Source organism: Hesperophylax consimilis, chromosome 23, assembly GCF_061612785.1.
Source record: "Hesperophylax consimilis isolate HC1 chromosome 23, BYU_Hcon_1.0, whole genome shotgun sequence".
Classification (NCBI taxonomy): Eukaryota; Metazoa; Arthropoda; class Insecta; order Trichoptera; family Limnephilidae; genus Hesperophylax; species Hesperophylax consimilis.
In genome coordinates this window covers 14,146,974-14,173,702 of record NC_142858.1, presented here as the reverse complement: position 1 = coordinate 14,173,702, position 26,729 = coordinate 14,146,974, and the positions used below count along the sequence as shown (strand labels likewise).

The 26,729-nt window shown below is 33.2% G+C and overlaps 1 protein-coding gene across 1 annotated transcript in view; it reads right to left on the bottom strand.

Annotated features, from left to right (window-relative positions):
- Positions 1 to 26,729, bottom strand: part of LOC149412347 (nephrin-like) — a 104,952-nt gene that overhangs the window by 62,301 nt on the left and 15,922 nt on the right. The window contains exon 2 of the mRNA XM_089646112.1: positions 10,277 to 10,896. Within this exon, the coding sequence (XP_089502238.1) occupies positions 10,277 to 10,400 (124 nt within the window). The 5' untranslated portion in view covers positions 10,401 to 10,896. The remainder of the gene's footprint in view (positions 1 to 10,276; positions 10,897 to 26,729) is intronic.

The following is a 26,729-nucleotide window of genomic DNA, read 5'->3' as shown; positions in this document are numbered from 1 at the left end:
TTTAATATACTTTGTCCTGCCATATTACATGAGAAACAAATCGTAATTACGCTAAAAAAATAATAAAAATGAAGAATAAAAAATATTTAATAACTACACAAAATATAGAAATAAATAAAATTAAAATTGATGGATTATCCTTCGGGGTGGTCGCAACATCATTTGCATCCATTGCTCATTGTATGGAGAACTGAAAATTGTAGTTGGTAAACGTTTTGTTTTTAGTATTAAGCTTTGAGCTTGGAGTTAAGCCACAGTATTCCGAATTCCTACCGATTTTTAAAAACATATTTGTCTTTAACACATAAAATATTTTAAGTTCCAAAATAAAATGTAATTTTGAAGATAATATCTGTATATTTGTAAAACCGAAATGATAATTGTATAAAATTCCCTCGCAAAAAACAAATTATACTGCGAAAATTTGTCTGTTTAATATGTTACAGGTATGAAAAAATCACAATTTATCTTTAAATGCAACCTAAGCATTTGTTGAAAGATTTTTATTCTATTTCAAACGAGAGGTGTTTTATCAAACATCTTCACCATTTTCGCATAATTATTATGTTTTTTTTTTAAAATTAGTGCACTCCCTCTAACATTCGTTTTTAAACATATCCATTTCAAACTATCTTTGAACGCTTACTACGGAGCTTTAAGAGTCTTTGGTTTTGAATTTTGAGCTTTGAACTTTGAGCTTTATCTAGTTTTGAGCGTTTTTTTTTTGAGATTTAAGATTATGTATTTCATTTTTTATTATAAAGCTTTGAAGACACACATTTAGCACCGTCGAAGAAAATTTTATGTCCCCGGCGTTGCAAGGGCAAAACCTTATACAAAGTTTTTAGATTTCAGATAGTCGGTCATGATCCTCTTATTTTGAACTTCAAGTGTGCAAAATTTCATGAAAAATTATCAACATACTGGTTTAAGGGGTGAGGAAAGAGGATGGGGTGATTTTTTTCAATATATTATATTTACAGTGACCTTTCTCATGGATTGAAGGTCAAGTGTGCAAAATTTTATTTATCTCAGTTAGGATTTCAGCAAGTGTTCATATATTAGGTCTTATTCAAATATTATAAATGTTATTTCTCCTAGTGAGGTGTTCACAAAATATATAATTTTTTGTAGGCTAATTGTTGGCTAATTTTACAATCAACGAAGCGTTTCTATCTTCCGATTGTATTTCATGTTATTTTAGTGGGTTGGCAGTGCCTATACTTTCGCGTATATCATATCGGTGTTCTGTCAAAATAATGCGAAATTATTATTTACGTAAATAATATTAAATATCAATATTTTTCAAAATCGTACATGCAAAGAGTTGTTGTTTATTGTCATTAAGTTGAATCAAATGTTTGTTTTATTTGTAAATGCGTATTAAAACGGTAGTTTCACGTAAATAATTATCCAAAAATTATATGAGCAGAAACGATGTTTTTGAAGAAACCTGGTGATCCTATTTTAGTATGAAATTGGGTCTTAATTTTCATGTTAGCGGAATTTAACCAAAACAAATTATTTGAATTCGACCAATCAGAGGGCCCAGACCGTCCAGACGATCGCATAATAATATTATAGATTACCCACCACAGTGTTACCTACTCAAACCTACCTTACACCCAGCATATTAACAATAGTTTTAAATATATATATTATTTCCAAATGTAAATAATTTGGTAGACACTGTAATATATGTATAGAAAAAAAAATACGTGCGAACTGTTTTAAGCAATTGAGGCTAAAATATTAATTATTTCCAATACATCAACGATTTAAACGTGGAAGGTACTGTTTATATTTTGGCCAAATTAAAGGGGCCGCAAGTGAATTATCCCCTTATACTTTCCTCAGGGCCTCCTGTGTGGGGTTGATGTAAAATAAGCTTTAGACTTCAATGTAAAATTAATATTAAAAACATCAGCTAACATAGCATAAGAGTTATAAATGGTGTCTAATTTTTTTTTGTAACAGAAATGTAGCCTGAAACCGTAGTATAACTGTCATACTTTGAAATGTTGATCTAATGGTAGGAATATGAAAGTGAGTCAACATTGATAAATCACGGCTATCCAACTGATAATTCGCCATGTTATATAAAAATTATATGATAATTATTTTTCTTCTGTCATTTAACTTCAAGAACATCGTAGTATGAAAAATGAAACTTCACTTCACTTCATGAAAACATGTACATGTACAGTAACACAGTTATATTAAAAAGATATAAATAAAAGTTTTAGTACATCAGCAACATATAATTAGAAACTTTTAGTTATTTATTTATAGGATCAGGGAGATTTTATATTATTTTTCCAACACCATTATTTATTTTTTGGATAAAATTTATTAAGTAAACACAAAATACATATCTGGTAAAATTATATTAAATACACATTTTTTTAATTTTAACAAGTTGGATGAGCCAGATCCTTAAATCAAATTTCAATGTTTAACCTTAAATCTCCTCGGCCAGTGATTTCCAATCTGTTTCTTCTTTAGCTGATTTCAAATCTTTATCTGTTTTATCAGGGTGACATCTTCGCACATTTGCATTACTTTAGCGAACTTTATTTTAATTTAAAGAATTCTAACACTCTCTTGGTGCTAAATATATGGTCACTTGTTTTGCCTCCAGCTCGTCGAAATGATACCCAGCTTCATCCTAAGGCAAGTCTATTAATTTGGACGTCTATGTTGCCAAAACATTATTTAATTTCACTTATTGCCAATCACAACCATTTGGTTACATTCCATACATCACCAATATATTAAAAAATTCCCCTTATTCGCAACAATTTCATTTATTTCCACATATCACAAATTGACAACTTGACACATTTTCCAGCCCCTGGCCAAAGTTTGATCATACGCTTATCTACGTTCATATTGCAAATAATATGATTAATTTCCGCAAACCGCCACCAATACGATATTTCCAGGCACTTAGCCAAAGGTTGAAGAACAGTTTCGGGCCATACATAACAGAATGCTTAATTATCGTTATTAATTTTTGGGTAATTATTCCGTTACAGTGTTAGATGTCTTGATGATGATGATACCCTGCTATGCTGTCTGAAACGTTGGCCAAATAAGGAGGAAGCAAAACATGACATAATAACACAAGAATTAATCACTGTAATTATTTTTACTTGAAAATCTCAATTCATACCAGATATGCTGAATTTCCAGATATTGCCAACACGCTAACAATAAGATAAATTTCCACGTATCATTAACAATTTGATTATTTCCCAGCCGCTTGGCCATAGGTTGACGAGCCACCGATCTCGGGCTTGATCTCTTTCTTCCCCTAATCAGTAGACGGAGCGTGGCGTCACGCTTGTGTGGCGGCAATCTTAAGATTTTTTCCGCTTCGCTTTTTTGTTATCTGCCGCCAAAACAGCGCTGCGGAGCACTGATGTTGTATTGTATTCCGGGATCGCGTAGTTGTGGAGGTCCCATAAGATGATCACACAACTACTTTCAGTTAAGAAGAACCACGAAAACATACAAATCTCCAGTGGTCATCTAAAATTGCTACTTCTAATGTTTTAGATAACGAGTAATATTCAGAGTTGCCCAGTTGTGTTAATTACAGGAGACTGATCGGTTTGGTTCGTCGAGATTACAAGATCATTTATTTACGTGAATAATAACAAATGAGGCTTACTGGAAAAACATCCGTTCCAGTTAAGTTATTTTATCGAAGCAATCAAGACACTGATATCCTATGTTCCGCTATACTACAACTTATACCGTTTTTGTACTACACAAACTACTCAACTAACTCAATCCACTATAAAATTCACTCATATCTGCGTAAATTAATTTTTACATTAATCCCTTCTTGCTGATGATTATATACACTGCTCAATAATACATTCTATAAAATACTCACGCCCCTTATGGATAACTGTATGTTGTGCTTTGCTATCCCCAGTGAACTTATGACTATGAACTTAATGCTCGAATATAATATTTTTATTTTTTATTTTTCGGAATAACTTTATTGAGTAAAACCTCAAATTGTAATATTTAAATATTGAAGACAATATTAGTGATTTCTAAACGAAAATCTGAAACAGAAAAATCAGAAAAGGAAACGGTCACATCTGGGACTCGAACCCAGGACCCTTGTCTTTCCGGGACAGTGCTCTACCGACTGAGCTAATGGGACCCTATTCCCCTCGGTCACTTTTAACTGTATCATACTTCGAATAAGAACCACTAACATTGTCTTCATTTTTTCACCGCACATTTTTATTGGCAACTATCTTTATGTATGATCGCAAGATTCAACCCGAACTAAATGCAATCCAGACAGCGTCTTTTTAGATAAACCTATCTTATTTTTATTTTTAATGTGCGACATCTGTTGACTTTTTCTGCAAGTCTAGAATAAATATTTATTTTTCGGAATAACTTTATTGAGTAAAACCTCAAATTGTAATATTTAAATATTGAAGACAATATAATATTTAATATTTATATATTGAAGACAATATTGAAGACAATGTTAGTGGTTCTTATTCGAAGTATGATACAGTTAAAAGTGACCGAGGGGAATAGGGTCCCATTAGCTCAGTCGGTAGAGCACTGTCCCGGAAAGACAAGGGTCCTGGGTTCGAGTCCCAGATGTGACCGTTTCCTTTTCTGATTTTTCTGTTTCAGATTTTCGTTTAGAAATCACTAATATTGTCTTCAATATATAATATTTTTCTACGAAATTTTGTGGAAACCGAACATTACAATGTAATTAAAAAAATCTCATTGTTCGATTCGTTAATAATCTTCTATCAAAACGCAAAAGGTTTGATATCAAAGACGCCGGAGTTTCATTAAAATATCCCGCTGAATAATTATGACTTGATAATAACAATAATTTAACGAAAGTTGGTTGGTTGATAGCGTCTTAGATGACGAAGTATTTGATAATCGCTATTATGTTTACTTAAATAATATGGATATCCATAGTAACTGGCGGAGGTGTTGTCATAAGAATTAAAAAATAAATTATTGTTTCCCCACGCTTGCTGAGGATATTTGGAGAACAGTCAATACATCAAAATCTAATCATCATCAAAACGGCGTTATATAAATCATCCAAGTATTATTTTTACCATCCATATGTGTACGTTTACCTACCTAGCGTCGGTCAAAATTAATATCATCGGAAAAATTTGAATTGTGAACAAGTCATACCAGCAGTACTACTGACTTCAATCCGTTTTCCAAATGACCATCTTTAATCACTGGGGACTATAACATGCTCAATATTGAATGGAATAATCGAAAAATATCAACAATCAAACAGTTGGCCAACCGTTATAAATGCACCGGTTGTAAATACTGCATTAAATTTGTTTTACGTTATAATGAAACTGAATGTCATTGCGTTTATTCCCAAAAATGTTTTGAAATTTGGGAAATATCCATTGTGACACACAATAGAATTAATAAAAATGTAATCAACACCCTTTTATATTCTCTCATTTTCTTTGCTTCACAAAATGCAAAAACGGAAGCTTCAGGAGCTTAAAAAAACCTAGATTTTTACTTTAGAATTCGGTATACGATCCTATGTCAATTTTCAAAGAAAATCTCCTACCATCCTCGATCATATGATTTACGGTAAAAAATACTACTAACGACAGTAAGGGAGTGGCCAACTTATGTTAAGTGTACTCATGAATGTTCAACCTGCTCACACAAACATGATGACTCAAAAAGCATCATTAACTCAATCGAGATCAATGAAGACATCACGTTTTAATATTTCAATTCTATCAATATCAAGAAAAGAATAGATGATCGACACCCCCCTATTTGTTATTTTCAAACGATAACTAACTGAAGGAACATTTCCCGACAAGTGGAAAATAACCTTGATTACCCAAATCTTTAAACATGCCAGTAAAAGTGATGTCTCAAACTATCGACCTATATCCTAATTACCGATTCTAAGTAAAATATTGGCAATTTTTTTTATTTAAATATATTGTATCATCTCACCTTCACTCTTAAATAATCAACATGACTTCATGAAAAATCCATCTACAACTTCAAATTTTGCATTCTTTTCATCTTTTCTGAATGATCAAATGAATATGCGATGCCAAGAAGACGCTATTTATACAAACTACTCTAGATTGTTTGATCGTGTTAATAACTATATTTTGTACAGAAATTGTTAGATCTAGGAATTCAGCGCGACCTCTATAGATGGATCGCATCATATGTCAGTAATCGGCGCACTGCGTAATGGAAATCGTTGCAGGTGTACCCCAGGGGTCGTATCTCGGACCACTCTTATCTAATATTAACATAAATGACATTTATGTATGCTTATAGTTACTTCCTGTTATACGCGGAAGATATCGAAATATTTAAACCTATAAAATATTTACTGTACAAAGCGACTTAATGCAGCAAATGACTCACCAATCACTAGCATAATCACAACAGTTCGAAAAATTGCTCAACTTGGACATTTTTCATGCATAAAACTAATTTATTAAAATTTTCGAGGCAACAAATCATTTAAAAACTATTTGTAACTAACTTTCAATAATTTTTATTATAAGTCAATTATAATTCGTGAGCTTCGGTACCTTATTAATCTTTTAAAAAAAATCTTCCACACACCTTCTTCCTATTTAGAATTTTTTGTAATCATTACTCACACCTACGAAATATACAAGACATTAAGGACATACGTAATAGATATACGAACTACGTTTAATTTAATTTAGAACTATATAACTTTTACGGGTTGATTTGAAAATATATATTTTGTACCGCACGAGAGTCCTAACTGCTTCCAACCATCTGGGGCCAGTGAGACTATGGCATCTTTAACTGGGGGATGGAAGGTAGTAGGAAGAGAAGAAGATGGGGAAGTACCCGGCTATTCAGATCTAGTCACCAAACACGACTTAAGTCATTTCAAGCAACGTTCTGAATATTGGTCTTTCATTAGGGATATACTAATGCTATCAAATATCGTGGAATGTGCAAAATATACTCTGGAATGCTAAAATTATATTCTTTTAAATGAATAGATTAATTACGAAATCACAAATTAATCACGGAGTAAAATTAGTATCGCTTATTTATTAAATATCCCTTCGAATTATTGGCACTTTGGTTAAAAACGGGATTGCAGGCCCTTAACGAATGAATTGATTGGTTTCCTGGTAAACTTTTGGAAAAATGCGAATGTATTCGCGAACGCATTTCGTCATTGTATATTATGAAGACAACGCAGGTGCGTGAATAAGTATTCCAATATATTAGGAATTTACCAAAAGTTTATCAGGAAACGGCTTGCAATGCCACTTTTAACCATATTACCAATAATTTGAAAAGATTCTTAATAAATTAGCAATACTCATTATTTTTCCGTGATCAATTTGATTTGTAGCGTAATTTCTTCGTCAGGATAATCGTTTAATTATATGTATATTATGTGTATGCAAGGTTATTTATTTAACTTAATCAAATTAAAATAACGTTCACGTGCCGGTATTTCAGTCTACAACCTCCGGATTTGTAGGTATATATCCTCCACAATCTTATTCAGTTCTTTCATTATTGGGCGTACTCAATCCGGCGGAAAGGGAGTGAAGCAATCGCCGAAGATCGCGCTCGTCCGTGTGATAAGCGCCCACAATGCGGGCGTCGCACCCCGCACACCGCGGGCCGCGCCCCTTGCCATAGGTACACCGTACATCCTACGCCCTACAGCGTACCCGTACAGCCGTATACTCGCATGGCGACAGCCGACACCGCACCGCAGCGAGCACGCCGCGCAACATATTATATTCGATCAACGTGACTTTTTACAAAAGAGGATTCTCTTAATTATGTGAACGGTAAGAAAATTTATTTTCCACGTTTTTGCAGGAATTTACGGCGCTGGATCAGTATCACACGCAAGAGTAAAGATATTAAAAGTCACATAGTAAATCGGTGCAGGTTCCTACTTCCTGGTTTATAGATATTTTTTTTATATTCATTCAAATTTTTTCAATTGGCTCACTTCTACTGATGAAATAATATAATATATTGTAGAGTCCAAAAATAAGAGGTAATGAGACATTTTCACCATTTTTTCATATCCAAAGATTTTGATTGGCTTTTTCATAGTTTGGAACTAATAAAACAGGAAAATTACATATTTCTAATACAAAATTTATTTTATTTAGTCAATTATATACAACTGTCGAGCCTGTATACTTTTTTATTGAGATCAAAAGGTAGTGCTTATTTCGTAATAAATTTTAAGTGTGTTAGATTATTATAGTAGTTTCAAAATAGCTTACATAGCAGATTTTTTAAATAAAGAATATTTACGTAAATTTCGACTAATATTGAAAAAACTTCAAGTTTTATATTTCTGGTATAGAATCCGTTCCATTCCGTGACCATATATTTTTTATGCCCTTTTTAAGGGCTTTCATATGGGAATAGTTCATAAAATTATAAATAATTATATTGCTTTTGTACAGTTTTTAAAATTTATTTGTTTTTTACATAACTGAACAACCCCAGCATAATATTTTGTTTTCTTCGTTAGTATTCTAGGCAATGAGAAGTTCATACTATGGTAGTTAGTCCCAGAATTCCTGTACTAAAATCCCTATTTCTAGTTATCTAGTTTTGGTAGAATCTTAAATAAAATGAAAAAGTAATGTAGGTTAAATTAAAGTGAGTTTACATCTCCCGAAAATAATGACAACATTATCTTTCCCACATTCTTGTGAGGCTGGCATCACTGTAAGCCTGCGCGCGATACCTAGCGCGGAAAATATTTTATTCTGTTTCCAGCGGTCTAGCCGTCGGGTTAGCCCTAAATCTGCTCTAGCGTACGCGATCTGTTTGTTCATAAAATTATTATAACGTGAGTTTTGTTAAAATAAAAACTGAATTGGAAATATCCGAATTCTCATTATTACACACCGAGAGTAATCATGCAACCGGATTGGAGAACCACAGAATCATTCAACCAACATCCCATTTAAATTGGCGATAATCACAATCCTCCAAAGTAACATAATGGAATTTATAAAAAAAGATAAAATATATACAAACTTCGGCAAAAATTCCCTAAACCGAAGTTCGTTTTCTTCTCGAAAGTATATTTCAGTAAATGACAATTTATTTCAGTACATCAACGTCATAAATGTGAATAAAACCAATATCAATAACATAAGTTATTTATAATTGTATGTCTTTCTTTATAAAAAATAGCACCTACTTAAGAACATAATGATGTTCCATTACCCACTGCTCTCCGCCTCTTATATAACCCATTGCGTTGTCACATGTATATTGATGTAATAACATAAATATATTCTGGTAACCGATTATAGGGATAAAACTTAATAATGAAGATTTATATTGAGTACGCCGCAAATAATTTAGTAAGCATCTTCAATTTGTGGGAGGGAGTTGGTTCTAAATTTAATTAATATTTTTTTAAATAAAAACCAGATAGTCTAATGCTTGCTTTGATAAGTAAAAGAAAAAGCAAGCGGATCCATTTCGTTACAATAAATTTCAATTTCCGATGAAATTTATCATAAATGCAACTTATTGGTTAAAAATAGCTAATAGTCTTGTAAAACAGATTATTTTTCAGGTAAATCCAGTTTGTGTCAGTTACTCAAATTAGAAAACAGTATTTTTAATTACGTCGATATTTATGTTTGTCTTTTAAAAGATTAATTATCTGTTTACGAGCTAAGTTCCCAGCGTTGCCCGTGCTATACGCAGATATTTTTTCAGAGAAATTTCGTGTAGAAATTGATCTCCCTCTTGTTTTGAAGGTCAAGTGTGCAAAATTTCATCAATCGGGAAATAAAACTGTAGAATTGTATAATAAACAAATTCACGCCGCCCACCCGGAGTCCGCCACGCAGCCTCCGTCCCGCCCACCACAGGGCACAGTGGAAAGTATCTAAGGTGGGTGGGCAGCGTGTCAGCGTGGATTTGATTTTTTATACAAATCTGCAGTCTTAGTTTTAGACTTTGCACATTTGGCCTTAAAAGCAAGAGGAAGGTCACTATTTACATCTGATTTCGAAAAACGCTGCCCGGGCAACGCCAGAGACTTTAGCTAGTTATTTATAAATCATGGATTGTATTTCTCTAAAAATTGAAACTAATAAGTATCGATCTTAATAATGTAATGAAAGTAAATGATGTAATTCATATAGACGCTACCCCTAAACTCCACATGAAGTAGTAGTAAAGAAGTGGTACTCACACAGGCTGTCGTTCCCCGGGTGAATGTCCTGGACGTCGAGCGCGGCCGCGGTCGTCCTCAGCAGCAGCGCCAGGAGCAGAAGCGTCGCGTGCAGCCAAGCCATCGTCTTACCGTCCTCTCTCATTTGTCATACTTCATATTACTCTCTAGGCATGTTTCCGTCCTCCCTGCTGGAGACTCATCGATTACCACCATTTTACTTAATTACTCAACTTTAATATCCATCATTAGTAGTAAAACTCTTCTAAGCTATTGAAAACTAATTCAAAATACATTCAATATTATTTTTAAGATGATTCTGTAGAATATTTTATCAGTATACATGTAGATTTTAATTATTATTATAACTTCTATTATTTGGAACACATTGAATTCACTTATTGAATGTAAAACATAAATTACATTTGGTTATTTTATGACATCTATTTTTATTAAGACTTGGATGGGGTCGGTTTCTATTCACTTAGTTTAAAACTTAATACAATATTAATTCGGTTGTATTTTGATAAAACTGTAGTATTTAAAAAATAATTATTTTTTGGTATTTATGATCTATTAATTTACTTAAAGGTATTTATTTTAACACATGTAGGGAACTAACATTTATTCTTGAAGATTTCCTGAAAGTAAATCAAAATCAATCATTAGTCTGAGGTGTTATTTAAAAGCAGAGAAACACACAGAAACAAATTAAACATAAAGAGATTAACAAGTTTGAATTAACTGTTTAATTTTTTAAAATTTCCATAATTGATTCGTAGGTACTTTAGAGAATCAAGATCTGATTCGTAAGAAATTTGGGTTTGTTTTCGAGATTGCTTAATTTGTCAGGTAATCAAGAAAATTCCTGGAAATCTGTCTGTGGATGGGATATTTTTTACAAAGGTTTCTTAGCAAAAATGTAGATTGGTTTTCTTGGGTAGCTATGTATTAATCTGAGAATCGCAAAAGCCTCGGGGTCTATATTAAGATTAAAAAAGATCAAAACCCATTCGCAGAAATTGTTTATTTGGTTGAGAGAACTCATTTAAACCTACGAAAATAGAAATAGGTACATAACAATAAGTAAGTTTTCAATCCATTAAAATTGAATATCTCAAAATGATTTCCAGGTTGGGGAAACCCTTTCCTCCAAATGTAGTTACAATTTAAAATAAAATATGGTTTAATTGATGGATTACTTTTAGACCGACCTTTAGTTACACAATGATAAATAATAATTAGACCGTAATGAGCGTCCTAGGTAAGTTGGATTTGTGGATGAATATTAAAGTTGTATAAATTGACCGAAGCGAGGTATTCTGATCTGTAATTCTGGGTGCCTGATAAGCTGACATTACCGTTGTCTGTGTTGCACTCGGCGATAAATCAACCTCCCGTCACTCGAACGGACCGGCTGAATTTAATAATACGACTTCGTTATTTTACAAACGTAATTCCCCGACATTGTTGGATATCGCCCGGGGAGCGCTCCCCTCGCTGATACTCCCAATCCACTCTTTAGGCAAAAGCCCGTTCTGTGAATTATACAACGATGATAATGTTCCGATTTAATTACCCTTCGTAACCACAAAACAAAACACGTTCCGCGTGAAAATGTCATCGATGACGACTTTTGTCACATGTCACACCTCGGAAGCTTGATTGACGGAGGTAGAACTTAGCTCTTCCTATCGTAAGCCATTTAAAAAATGCAACGATTTTTCAAAAAAATCGTATATGGCTAAACGCTAAGGCATTTTTTTTAGCATCATTATCGAACTCATTATAATAGTGTTTAATATTTATTTTTTTAATTCTATAGTTTAGTGCTTACCGACAACACAACGAGTACAAAAAATAAGATTATTATTTAACAGTGTTATTGTTGTACACTAAATGGCACAAGGAAACCACAGATTGGCTTTATATTTTTAACTGTTTTTCCTTTCCAAAAGAAGCTACTGCGTATGGGGATGTACGTTTTGATTCCATTTCTTTGAGGGATTTTGTTTTCACCAAAAAACAATTATTCACATTTTCTTTTCCGCTTTGGTTCATATTATATTTAGGCTTAGAGAACACAACGTTTAAATTGATTATTATTTTATAATGCATATCATGATTGCAGTAATATTTATGTTTACCAACAATCGTTATGCCGCAAACAAGGAACAAAGTGGAAATTAAAAGGAATGTATAATGCTCTAAAAAATAAACAAAGGAAAGTGTCTGTTGTGAAAATAACATTATTATGGGGAGGTTAGAAAGAAAATAATAGAAGAGAAGAGAAGAAGTTCTGGTCGTAAGCCAACCGACCCTACGTCCTTTTTAATGTAAATGCCTATTCCGTGTGAGCAGCCACTAATCCTTATATTGGATTTCTGCGCGGACTAATATTACCCCGACAAATATCAGCGATCAAAGAAGGTTGCCGTTGCCGATAGACATCATCCGTGGCCGAAATTTGAGGGTTTTTTACTCATAGGTGGAATTTATTTTCCGTTTGAGTTTGGCAAATAGATTTCGCTCGATTTGATCAGCGGACGCTTCGGATCCTGGTCAAAAAGTGTATTAATATCATCAAAAGGGATGGATGATTTTTGATGGGATATATTAATCCAATTGGCATTTATTTGCGAAGCAGGTAGACAGGCTCTTTCACATCACCGGCTTATTTTCTTTACCGAAACGGGAGAGGGGCAATGTTTTATTAATACTTTACCGTAGGGCAGTGAAATATAAAATAATGTTTATTTTAGAACCCTTTGATTTCAAATACCTCTATCTCCGTCCATACAATGTGTGGGTACTGTTTTATGTAGCTTTAATTATGAAGTCTAAGGCCGGTAATTATTAATATCTCCACGGACAAGCGCTACTCACAAATATTTCATTTCGGGATAATTAACTTACACATTTGAACAAACTTATTTTAACTTTTGGAAAGTTTTTTTAATACACCCAACCAAGGTAAAAACAATTGTTTTTTGGTACGTTACAATAAAATACCTTTGTAGCTGGGATATTTTGCGCTCGCAAACACATTTTACGTATTCCCCAGGGTTCGATTCCCCCCACGCAACCACAAACCTTATTCAGAACGTGGTAGAAGAGATTGATAAAATATACATAGAAGTATGTGCGATTAGATGGTTAACATTGGTTTTTAGGAAAGTTTTCTATATGCCCATAAAATGAAATATGTACCGAGTTATTTGCCAAATAATTAAGATAATGCTTTGCCTCTTGTACGCATTGAAAAAAAGTATTTTAGAAAAACCTTATGATGAAAAAGTAACACAAAAAACATTCAGATTTTATTCACAACCCGCTAGCTTAAGAAAAATTACAAATTTACATATTTTGCAATCCAAAATACTAACATATTCCAAAAATTAAAGATATCGTTTCACTCAAATCAATCAAAAATTTATTTGTAACTGTAGTTTACGAATAAAAAACAAATTGTTTGCCTACAACGAAAACAATGCTGCCGCACAGTTTAATGTTTATATTTATTATTGAACTGCGTTTTACATATATTAATACATTTATATGAATTTGTACAAATTTTTAAACAAACATTTAAGGTTAATTAATTAAAATACCATTTTCGCTCTTCTCCCTCAATATAAATACAACCAAAAAGTGATTTGGCTTTTCGATTTAACTTGTCGGCATCTTATCAAAGTGACGTGTCTCAAACCACTTGGGAATTAATGAAAATATAATATATATTATACTGCACAAATAAGTAGTAACTTAATAAGTTTGTACGACAGACACCGTATTTAAAATGAGTGAGTGGAAGTGAAGTAAGGTGAAGTGAAGTGAAATGAAGCGCACCTGCAAATAGTCCAAGTGCGGAGTGCTAACCGTAATATGCCAAACGGCGAGGCGAGGCGACAAATGGCCAGTTTGAGGAAATGTATTTCATTGAATGCCTGGGCGGGGATAAAGAATGGAAAATTTGTTTGCAGATTCGGTGGACCATCCTTCTGGCGACACTTTCGGAGATGGCCAATATACGGCGGGAAAGGTTGAATGGGAAGGGTTTGCTCTCAGGGCCTCGTTGGCAAGAAAGCCATTTATCTTTATTTTTCCTCTTGCGAAAGCGATCGACACTGAATGTGTCCGTGCCTTTATATCCGTGTTCATACATTTGTCTTCTTTATGTTAGCATGCGAATGGAACAAAAGGTTCCTACACTCCCATAACCATCGATGCGTTCTTGATATTGGGATCATTGATTTAAATAAACACTGGAATCCGAAGGTCTAAAAATACATTCGTGTCCCTTTTTCTCGCCTTATTGTTGTAAGCTACTGTCAACGGTTCGTGTTCAAAGGGGATTTCTTATGTCATATTCATTCAACAAGTATTTCGTTTTTTCTGAAATTCAATATATTATGAGCTCACGTGAAATATACATAGTTTAGTCTTTTTGCAAAAAAGCAAATGATTATTTAAAAATTACATTTCGCGCCAATTGTAACATTTTTAAACTGTTAATCTCATGAGCGTCATTTTGAGAGAATGACATTTAAATCCATCGATTGTTGATGTGCCCTAAACATATGATAAGTGATGAGAAATTGATATTCGTGAAGGAAACTTAAAAATATTTATTTTATATTTTTTAAGGAAAACTTTATGAATATTGTGTTAATCTACTTTAAAATTTACAGAAAATCGCTAAAATGGATAAAAACACATTAGGTACGATACAATAATAGTGGCGTTTTAAGCAGTTGATGTGAAATAGGAAAGGCACAAAGGAGACGTCGTTAACTTGAATCAGAATCCTAAGCTCCCTCTATCAAGTACGCCTTCCGTTAAAATCTACGGCGTGATAGTCCCGATAAGTCCAGAGCGTCGAACGGCAAACATAGTTTAAACATCCATAAACAGGCACCCGGCTTCTGAGCCTAATCCCATAAAGTAGATTACAAGCAGACGATGTCCTGGTTTTAATTTTCTTTCATCGAAATAAGAGCGAGGCTGAGCGAGTGCTGCCATTGGAAGTCTATAACTTGAGAAGAGATGGAGCTATGCTAAACCGGAAGCCGTAACAATAATCCTAAACGTCCTTTAGCCTTCCCCTCCCAGCGCTGTCAGCTTTACGTAGCTCTGAGGGGCGTTCGCCCGAAACGTCGAGGACCACTTGGTGGATTGCAATAGCCGATCTGGGATGGCGACCTAAATTATCCCTCGGGAACCGGCGTTTTAATGAGAAAAAACCTTAACTCCACCTAAACACGACTTAATGACCTGACTTGGAATGTTCGGCGGGACCTTGTCAGTTTGGAAACAGCGGTTTTTGGCTTTTCCTTTAATTCTCAATGATATTCGTAGGCACTTAAAATAAAACACTAATACATAAATGTCATTTTGCTCAAAATATGGTAAAATGTACAATATCTTACTGAGCAGGGTATCGTTTAAAGACATCCTTTATTTAGGTAAATGCAAGTTTTCACGCGAAAAAAAATATGGCGAAGAAAATAAATAATCTTCATGTTTAACAATTTAAAATATTCTTTTCTTCTGCATCTGAATTTAAAGTATTTGCGTGAAAATATTTGAATACTTCCACCCTCTCAAGTTATCGGAAAACTTCTCCAGTATTTTTAGGGTCATCTCGTGTATCAAAAGTTAATTTTAAAAGCCACCGTAAGATCCGGTTTGAAGGGTAGATATTCAATATTATACATAGAATACGGTAGACTTTGCGACGAAAATCTGGAAATAACTAAGTTAGTTGGTATTGGCCACAGTATAGTAGGATGATTATTTCAGCTTCAGGATATTAACTTCTTTTGAAAATATCTTATTGCGGGTGCAATTATTGGTTTGTAATACCTAAGTTTGTAGGTATTGGCCACATTATATTAGGATGATTATTTCCGTTTCGGGATGACATTAACTTATTTTGAAAATATCTTATTGCGGGTGCAATTATTGGTCTGTAATGCGCACCCTTATCAAATGAAATAAAAAATTGTTGTACTTGTAAAAAAATTCCGTACAAAATTCCAAATTTTATAAGGAATGAACTTGCGCCGGCGTTGACAATGCATTGCAATGTTGAAAATACCCACCGACTGATTATTTTGATGTAAGCGAACAAAAACATCTGAAATGCATGTAATATTTTATTTTATTTATTTATTAAGACATACAAAGTACAATAAGATACAGTTAAGCATATTTTTCGTTATTACATAGTTTTAGTACCTATTACGTATGTCCATAAAATATCATTATGTAATTTCGCATGAGATTTTTTTGAGAACTAATGATTTTAAGTTAAAATCAATGAATTTAAGTTTAAATTTAAGTATAAGTAGGTAATAGTTATAAAAGGAAGAAAGTGTATGGAGAGAAAAAAATAAATTGAAATCAAGAATTATAATATGCTCACGAATTGTAATTGACTGTTAATACTCGTACATAGAAGTTTTGAAAAATGAAGTAAAAGTGTGTTTGAAATATGTCACGCTACGAAATTTAATAAGTTAGTTTTGTATGTTAGAAAGGAATCATGAAAAATGTCAAAGTGTAGTAATTTTTCGTAGTGGGTGTAAGTTGTAATTGTGCTAGTAATTACTGAGTTGTTTGTTGCATTGGTATTATTGTCTTCAAAATGAAAATTTAAACCAATGACGAATAGCAATTCGGGACTATCTATTTTATTATTTAGCAGATTATGTAGAAAAAACGGGCCTGACAATGTGCGTCCTTTTTGTAAAGTTAACATATTATTTGTAGTTTTGTTGTATTTCTCGAGTAAATGTTTGAATTTATTCTGTATACTTTCTACTAAATCGATGTATACATTATATTGAGGACGCCATATTGCACTTTTATAGCAAAGGACAAGTTGTGCTTTACTCATATTATTAATTAGATTAGAGCATGTATGGCATTTAATTTGAGCATGTATAAAATTTCATTACAGTATGTAAAACATTCAATTTTAGCATGTATAACATGTATGACATTTAATAAAAGCACGTATAATATTTAATAAGAGCATTTTTTAAATTTAAGAAGTGCACGTATAACATTTAATTATAGCATTTCTAGTTGATCAAATTTTCATAACAAAAAAAAGATTTTTTTATTACATCGCATTTTGCATCGCCTTAGATAAGTGCCTACTTATTGAAAATAATAATTAGCCAATTGGTAAGAGAGAGTTAATAAGCTGTCATTTGCTATTTGTGGTTTATTGATATATAAAGTTGATTGTGAAGCGAACTGACAAGTTTATTCGGACATTAACAATTCCGATTATCTGACAGTCAAGATTATGGTAATGAATCTCAACACTTCCAAGTATTTGACAAAATCACAAAATCTTTTGCCAATTTATTGCAAAAGATTTCGACGGCATGCGATAAACAACTAAGTTGTAGATCATCGAAAAACGTGTCAACGTACATTGCAAAACGCGGAGACCACATTAAACCCTTTAAAATTCGTCACATAATTTCAGACGATAAACTTTTGAATGTGTGTACATTTCTCGATGAAGCTTAACTTTTTAACGATAACCTTCAAATATTATAGATTTATTGTGTTTTGGCAGGCTTCACCTGTTTGGGAGGTAAAAAGCACTCTATTTTACAAGGGTCTTTGTCCGAGAAACCGCACTTTTCCTAGTTTAGAACGAACAAGTACACGACCGTGCCAGTACTCGGGAGCCTCGCTGTAACTGCGCTCTTGACATTAATTAAACCTTTATTTACACAGTATAAAGTAAATAACTCCTAAAAATGGTTTGTTAAAATACGAAATACCACTAGTGTATTAGAATTGGCATGGCCTTATTAAGTAATGATGTTCATTCAAAATGCTTTTGACAAAAGTCAACAGAACAAAATACAACAAATTTTAATTAGGTTTAATGTGAAATTAACAACTGCCTTTGTCAATAGAGTGGATGTGGTTTTTCATTTAATTTAACAGAATAATACATTAGCTGTTACACATCATCGCATGTAAATTGAGAGAATGACACCTTACCTTAGTTACAAAAATGTAAGCACATTGAAAATAAACTGAAACTGTAAAAATGCAATCCACAACCGAAAGTGAAATGTTTACTTTACTTTTCACAATTTAAAACAAGTTTTGTGATCATCCAACATTAAGTTTTTTTAAAATAAATTTTAAAGACAATTGCTTAGATTTCTACGCTCTGGAAGCTGTTTAGTTTCGGTTTGATAAAAGAATAAAATCGTGCGTTGAGTTGAGCTGAGCTTATAAAAAAGTGCGATATTTGCGACATAACGAAACACGTGTTCGCCAGGAAAAAACTTCCATCCCGCCGCGTTGGGCGCCAAGTGACACCGAAAACCGGGAGCCGGGAACCAGTCCGCCGGTAAATTGCGCTCGGCTGAACCGGCAGCGTCACGCCCAAGACCCGCCACGTATGATTTTGATAAATGGTCTTATTACGTGGAGCCGTCTCAGGGCCTGACCAGGTCCGTCCCATCTTTTAGCCGGCACCGGCTAATGAAATACTTGTCAAGTGGACTGTAACGGAAACGTGAAGCGCCAGGAGATGGGACGCCCATTGCCCATTGCTTATTGCCCATTGCCCACCCCTGGTCGTTCCCGAGACGGGAGCGACTGCGTTACGTTCTGCATTTCATTTCAGAAAATCAGATGATCGACTTTACGTCAGTTACCAGCCAGCAGTAATCGTCCGATATAGTGGTATTTAAAATAATGCTTTTCAATTTTAATAAGCGCATCGCTTCAAGCAAATATTATTTGCATTTGTAAAAAAAAATCCTTAATCCAAAAATCTATTTCAACTATCATCCGGTTTTGGAAAAATTAATCACTTATATTTACAATATGTTACAGTACAGACATACTTATAAACTACTTAAGTGTGGAAGTGGGTTCTATCATAGTGAGAAAATCAACAAAGCGTCGTCTGGTAAGAATTGTTTTTTAAAGTGTAGCATTTAAAAAATAAATAAACATTCTTTTAGAAGTATAATATAATGTCAGTTACAGGTAACTCCCAGATTTAAAAAAAAATTGATTACAGTTTTTTGACAGTTTTCCAATGATAAATAAAATAGTGCAATTTTAGCAAGAAATTCAAGGAATAGCTTTTAATACTATTCACAAGAAAAACAAATCCCAAAAAATGGCAAAAAAGTTTCACATTTTGTGGGTAAATGATTATTATTTTTCCCGTAAAAACTGGCCAAAGGCCAGGACGAGCTTTTAAACACACAACATGTAGTACACAAGTTTAATTACAGAGTAGCTTAAATAATAATTTCTATTGAATCAGATGGATAGAAAGAATGTGTTTGAGTTAGAAAACTCCAAATTGATTCATCACAAGGGATGACTACTGGTGAACCGAAAATAAAATTTAATGTTGAAAAATTCCCTTACCAGATATTTTGCTATATACTTGTATTATATTGGAAAATTGTATTATATTGTTTAAAGCAACATATGTAGAAACTGCATTTATACGCCGGCATTTACAGTGAATGTAACTAAAAGTCAGACAAAAATTGTAATATTTTTATTACAAAAAATGTATCCAACCTTAATTAGCATTATTTCATGATATTCTCCGATATATTTAATTTTTCAATTTAATTCACCTACTTTTTAGTTCAATGCCGATTGCCGATTCATCGGCTTTTATTGAACTATTCATATTTAATTCTAAAGTTAACATTTTCACAAAAAAATAAAACAATAATATTAGTACCATAAGACATTTTCTATATGGTTATTGTTTACTTTACATTACCTACCTCACTAGGTGTGACCTGTTCTGAGGTAGGCGACAGAAATGTACAGTACAAATATTTCATTGTAATTTTATTGACAGATTTATAAAATGTTAAATTTAGATAAATATTGATAGAGAAGAATTAATAAACTATACCATGTATAAAACAAGAAGAACATTCTGGATATTTGGTTAGAAAGACGACCATTAGGTAATATAAAAATAAATTAAATATTATAACATATAAGAATATCAAAAAATCTAATCAGTAAATATCAGAACAAAAAATAACGGTCATAACTAGGATTCGTACGCAGGATCTCTTGCCTTACTGGGACAGGTAAAATAATATAAAGTGAAAATACAAGAGAGTACTACATGCAATGCAATAAGTTATTTTTAACAAGATTTGTATTTGTTAAATGAATACATATTGCAATGATCTGTAATGGCACTGTAATACATTATGTCTTTGAGCAATCGTTGTCGTATATTTCGGTACGAAAAGTCTTCTTTGGGTTTTGCTCTTGGGTCTATATTATGGGTGATATACATTGATGGTATTGATGCATGCATTATTTTTAGGTTTAACTTAATGTCTGACATCAATAACTCTTAAGGGCTAGAAAAGTGACTTTTTTGGATGCCTGAAGGGCTTTCTAAAAAAGTTTGGCAGGATTACTTTTTGTATTTGTATCTGATCCTAGCAAATTAAGTGCAAGTATGCACCAGCCGCCTATATATGACTTTGATATAAGGAAAAGCAGATCGAGACTATTTTTAGTATATTAAAACAAAACATGGTTCTTTTAATAAGTTCCATAAAAAAATAAAATTTGTGCTTCCAAGCAAATTATTATTCCTAAGTACTTAATGGAATATGTGTCTTGAATCGTTTCACATTTGCACTGCTTTACTCTTTTAGCGTCGCACGCGTGCGTTGTAATATTAGGTAGGATCTTGGCTGGCCACTCGTTGAAGTTTAAATATTTGGTTTTAATTGCATTTAAGGTGAGCAAATGCGACTCAGCCATGATTTATGTGAGAACTGTATTAAGAATCTATAAGAACATCGGACAATAAACTTTTACCGTACAAGGTAACCACTCTCCGTTTCTCAAAATTTCAATCTCAAAATATGTAATTAACAATAATAATAATAAAATTAAAAAATTTCTTTGTGAAAAAAAAAAAAAAAAATAGTAAAATAAAATACACAGATTAAGGAAATGAGATTAAAAGAATTTGGCATTCTCAGAATATAAAAATATTACCATTTGTTATTTCGGCTACTGGCATTATACCTCCTTCAAAATTTAGGCGTATTAGATCTGTCAAAGAATTTATAAATAAAAATGCAAAAATCAGTCATTTTAAATACATGTAGGATTACGACAGATTTTTAAAATATTTATATTAAGGGATCAGTAGAATTTATAAGTCAAATTAGAAGTTCTACCGAGCCGACCCTCTGATATGAAAATATCTGGAGTCGGTGAATTATTATCCCATTTGATCTCTGGTGATTTGACGAGTTGTTCTTGTATTGTTTTGTATTTAATATGATTATATAATGGACTTGCATAATGTGGATTGACTAAATGATCATTTGTGGAAAAGTGAGTGAAAGAGTTTAGTTTTTCCTGCGGGGAAGATTTAACCCGGAAATAAAGTCGGAAAATTATAAATTTATAATATATTTCACAAAAATCATACAATAAAACATATGCGGAAATTTTGACAAGCCAACTAGAAAAGAAAGCCAACTTATGAAAGATAAATTATTATACAAACAACATGGTGAAAATATTTTAAAGCAGACCATGATGTAATGTGTTACATATTTTTTTTTATTGGGAGAAATAACAGTTGCAATATTCTATATTGTATAGAAATATATATATAATTACTGAACCAATGACAGGTTATTGCTGATGTACTTTAATTTTGTGAATATAAAAGAGAAAAGAGTTACATTCGCCTATGAGGATGGGATAGTGGAAGCAAGGGGAGGGGATAGGTCAGGTCTTAGTAGACTAATATGTATTGTATGAATATTATTTATTATTTTTAGATTTGAAAATGTGAGGTGCTGTGTTAAATTAGTCGAATTAACTATGTGAATTTCAAAAATGCACGAAATGCGGTTGTTTTTTTTGAGTTAGAGTTGAAGTTTGTTCGATGGGCACTCTTAATTGATTTATTTATAGCAATTCCGGCCAATCTATGTAAGAGGTGACAATTTTTTGTAAAACATAGTGGATCTACAGAATTTCTACAGTTTTCTAATGACGAAGTCCTGAAAAACGCTGCAGACTCCGCATGACTCAGTTGAGGATGATAGCCCCGAACAATAACTTGTTAACCAAATACTAATTTAATATGAAATGTATTTCATATCTCGTTTCTATTAACTATGAATACCTTTTTAAATGTGTGATAGATTTAAATATAATTTTTTTATTACGATTATCGTACTAATAATATGTTTATATGTATCGATTTAAAACCACACATTCCAAAACGCTTCTAACTGGCTACAACTTCATTATAACATAGAAATCGCCACTGGGTGGAAAGACGGCTGTTATGGTGTCAGTCGCCCGGCGTGACGTTAACGCCGTCGAATCCACTTAGTTTAGGAGGCAAAACGGAAATAGCCGCGAAAAAATTTTTCGATAGTAAAAGAAAACAATGAAAATACTCTATTTGCAACAATTTTAATATTTATCTTTCTCTCTTAGATTTATTATTCTTTACATTCAATGCAGATGGTTGTTCAATAAAGAATAACTTAAAGAAATGTTGCATTTCAAGTCGTGTTCTTTTTTGCTTTCTGCATGGGTCCGTTACTTGAGAATTTTTGAGAATCTTGAGAAGCGACGTCTCTTCATATAAACGAGTTATTTGCAATAAAATTTATTGCATATTGAAGGATATGGCATAGATGAGGCGTACTGCGTATTAAGCACTCTTCTCAAAGCAAAAACTAAATAAATTAAACAGACAATAAGAAACATAAAAGGTTTTCATAAAAAAACATTCCGCATGTTAACAAAAGTAGCGTAGTATTGTGCTCCATGGATCGCGAAGCTATAAGTTTTTTGCTAACCCAAATTAAACAATAAAGAGTTTTTATATTATGAGAAACAATTCGTTCTATATAAGGGACGAGTGCCCATAAAGTTAATGGCATGCCTCGTGTTGGGCAGTCACTAAACCCTATCTAGTTAAAAACTCGGGAGAATGGGCCAATCAAACGCTCCGGAAAATGCGTCAACCAATCACGTCCCGGCGCGGCTCTTCGGAGATATATATCTTAATCTAAGCCGCTGCGATCTGTTAATCAATTAAACACGACGCCTCACTTAATCAGCATTTTTTCACGAGAAGTTTGAACGATGGATCGAGGCAAAGATCGTTCGTGAATGATTACGAAAAATGATTAATCTATTAAAGGTCTTCAAGTTCAAAGGTTGCTGGACCTGTGGACCTCTATGTCAGTGGGAATAAACTGATAATTTTTTTCTGAATTTATATACTTTATTGTTTTCCAGTTATGGGAAATTCGCATGTGTGCATGAAATTGTATTGTGTAATAAACAAGTCTTATGATATGTCACGTATAAATGTTTTACAGCAAAAAGGTAGGCTCCAAGTGAGCCCGGTCCATATCCGCACCGAACGTAAGCACTCATTAGTACCCATTTCCAGCATTGTATCAACCTCCTTCAACGCTTATTTTTCGAATTTAACACACACAACACATAGATATTTTTAGAAATCATAATGATATAATAAATTGTTCGTAATGAAAGTTTCACAAATAGCACACAGACAAAACATAACATTTAAGCACAACAATGAGGAAATAACAAAAATAATGAACGCAACATTTGACAAGCTTGACAATAGTGAAATTAATTTAAGAATGTTTTAAAATGCTTTAAGGTTATATGTGTTTTGTTTCGTATAGATCTGCTTGCTTCCGGCGTTAAAAATGTAGGCCTATTATGCATATTCCCTAGTGAAATGCTCGTATGTGTAGTTGATAGAAGAAAAATGCAAAGAATCATTGAGCAGAGCTATGACATATATTTTTAAAGATATCATTAAAGCAGTGTGTGACAAGCTTGACAACAGGATAGGATCATCCCTTATGCGAAGGAGATGAAGGAGGGTGAGGGAGATGACAGGCTTGACTCAGCTCCGCTGAGGTTTATTGATGCTACCATAAATGCTGCCTGTAAAACGAAAAAAACCTCACATATAAAATAAATATGCCAGACGCAGAAATATGTGAATAAATGCTGAGATATCGTTGTCGTACGATGAAAACGCAGCGCTGTTATTGAATGTAGAGAAATATTTACATAACCTAGCGATAAAATACAGGGTGAATCAATGGTTCACGATATTTGAAAACCCTACGTGGGGGTAGACCTGAACCCTTGCCATTTCACTTCTTGAAATTATGTTTTTAGGCCCACCTTATCACCAGTTCTTCAAATCTATACATTATTGAGCTATCAATATTAATGCATGACATTCATCCTATTGAACTGTTAACCGTTATCATTTACTTATAACATTCGTATATTATTCAACGCCGCACGAATTGTTTCATAAATATGTGGTGGAATAAAATGATTTTAAAATAGCCACAAAAAATGGTGCCACCGAAAACAGTTAAAAAAAGTTCGGGAAATATGACCTACGGTGACCGGATAAATCATCACAATGATAATTCATCACATCTTTAAAAAGTTATATAAAGTCATGGAAAGTGACGAAACAAAAACTTTATTAAATGGTTAAGTAGGTTAGGTTAGGTTAGGTTTAAATCTTTTTTTTTTATCGTTTCTAATGACTTTATATTACTTTTTAAAAGTGTGTTGAATTGTCACTGTGTTGAGTTATCATGGAACCATGACCTACATACTTAAGCAGGTTATTTTGAATCGGGTTCGTTCATAAATATAATATATATTTTTTGTTCCTCCGTTTTATCGAGTTTTTTATGACTGTAAAGCGACTTGTCTTTTCAGATCAGTATAATTAGTTTTACCTCAATTAAATAAAATTCCACACGTTTTTCCGATACACGGAACACATTAAGCAATTAGGTATTATGTATTCCGGATTATAATTCATATTAATGTGGAGGTTATTGGTAAGACTATTAACGTTAATCTATTTACCCGAGAAACCCGAGAGGTGGTAATAATTCGACGAGCTTCGTGGTACAGCGGTAAGAATTTTGGCTCAGCGCCCAAAGACCTCGGGTTTAAATACTCTGGGTACCTACGGAAAAGAAGAAAAAAACGCATTTTTAACATTTATCTTTTAAAATTATAGTAAATTTTTACTTTTACTACTTTCGAGTAATGTGGAAGATCCTCTCAGTAAAACTAACTAACTAACTAACCATCACGCCGTTTCCCCGCAGGGGTAGGCAGAGAGGACGGACCGCCAAACAACTCGGTCTTGGCACACACTCCTTGCCTCATTCACATTCATACATCGTCTCATACATACTCTTCTATTATTCTGACTCTTGACATGGCCCGACTCGAGTATCTGATTCACTTGATCGTGCCATGTCTTCCTCGGGCGTCCCCGACTTCTGCTACCATTCACATTTGCATCATATATCCTCCTTACACTCCTATCTTCGCTCATTCGCTCTACATGCCCAAACCATCTAAGCGTCCCTTTCTTAATCTTACTCATTACGCTTACATCAGCCTTGCACTCTTTGCGGATCTCCACATTCCTTTCATAAACCGTCTCTTCCCCCTGTCCCCAAATTCTTTCTTGAAGGTTTTTAATGAAGATAAAAGCAAGTTATCCAACAAAGTATACCTTATAAATATATAGTACATGTTTACATTGGTCTTGGAATTGCAATCTAGGGCCGAAAGCTTTGTTCTTGATGACGAAATGATATAACAAAGGAACGGAAAATGTTACAGCAGTGAGGATGCTACCAGAATATAGAAAAGGTCTACCACGATGATGGTTATCCTCTTCATTCCTATATAACGCACAAAAAAATCTACAGCGAATTTCTTTAATTTTGTGGGCAATGCGGCTTTGAAATTGTCATTTGTAATTTGTTGCACTGTAGAAAAGATACCACCCGGCACTCTTTCTTCTCTTGGTGATAAAATGATCAGACTAGTGAGAACGCAGGTATTCAATAAAATAACAGTAATCAGTTATGCCCAACCAATACATAACAACATAACAAGAGACTAAGAAGTAGATACAATTTAAGTATGCAACAACGTAATTTATAGCTTCTACCGTTTAGTATTAAAACGTTACATGAAATGGATATATCCATGTGACTAGACAGTAAGGTTTTTCCTTCTCCATTAGATTTTTATATTTTTACATTTTTCTAAAATCTTTCTCCGATTTGTGTAAGTCATATTTCAACAAGCTTCGGTTGATTAAGATTTTTTCGCGAAATATTATCAAATAAAGACTATAAATTTGTTTAGTTACAAGATCTGCCTAATCAGATTCATTGCAACCTTCTCCCTTGTTTAATTCTACCCTACATTTAATTCTGCCTCACACCGTTAGAGTACATATTAATTTACAGGCAGAAAAAGTATAAGGAAAGACAACATTTTTTTGAGTTAATTGTTGACAGAGGGTAGTATTGATGTAGTAATTAAG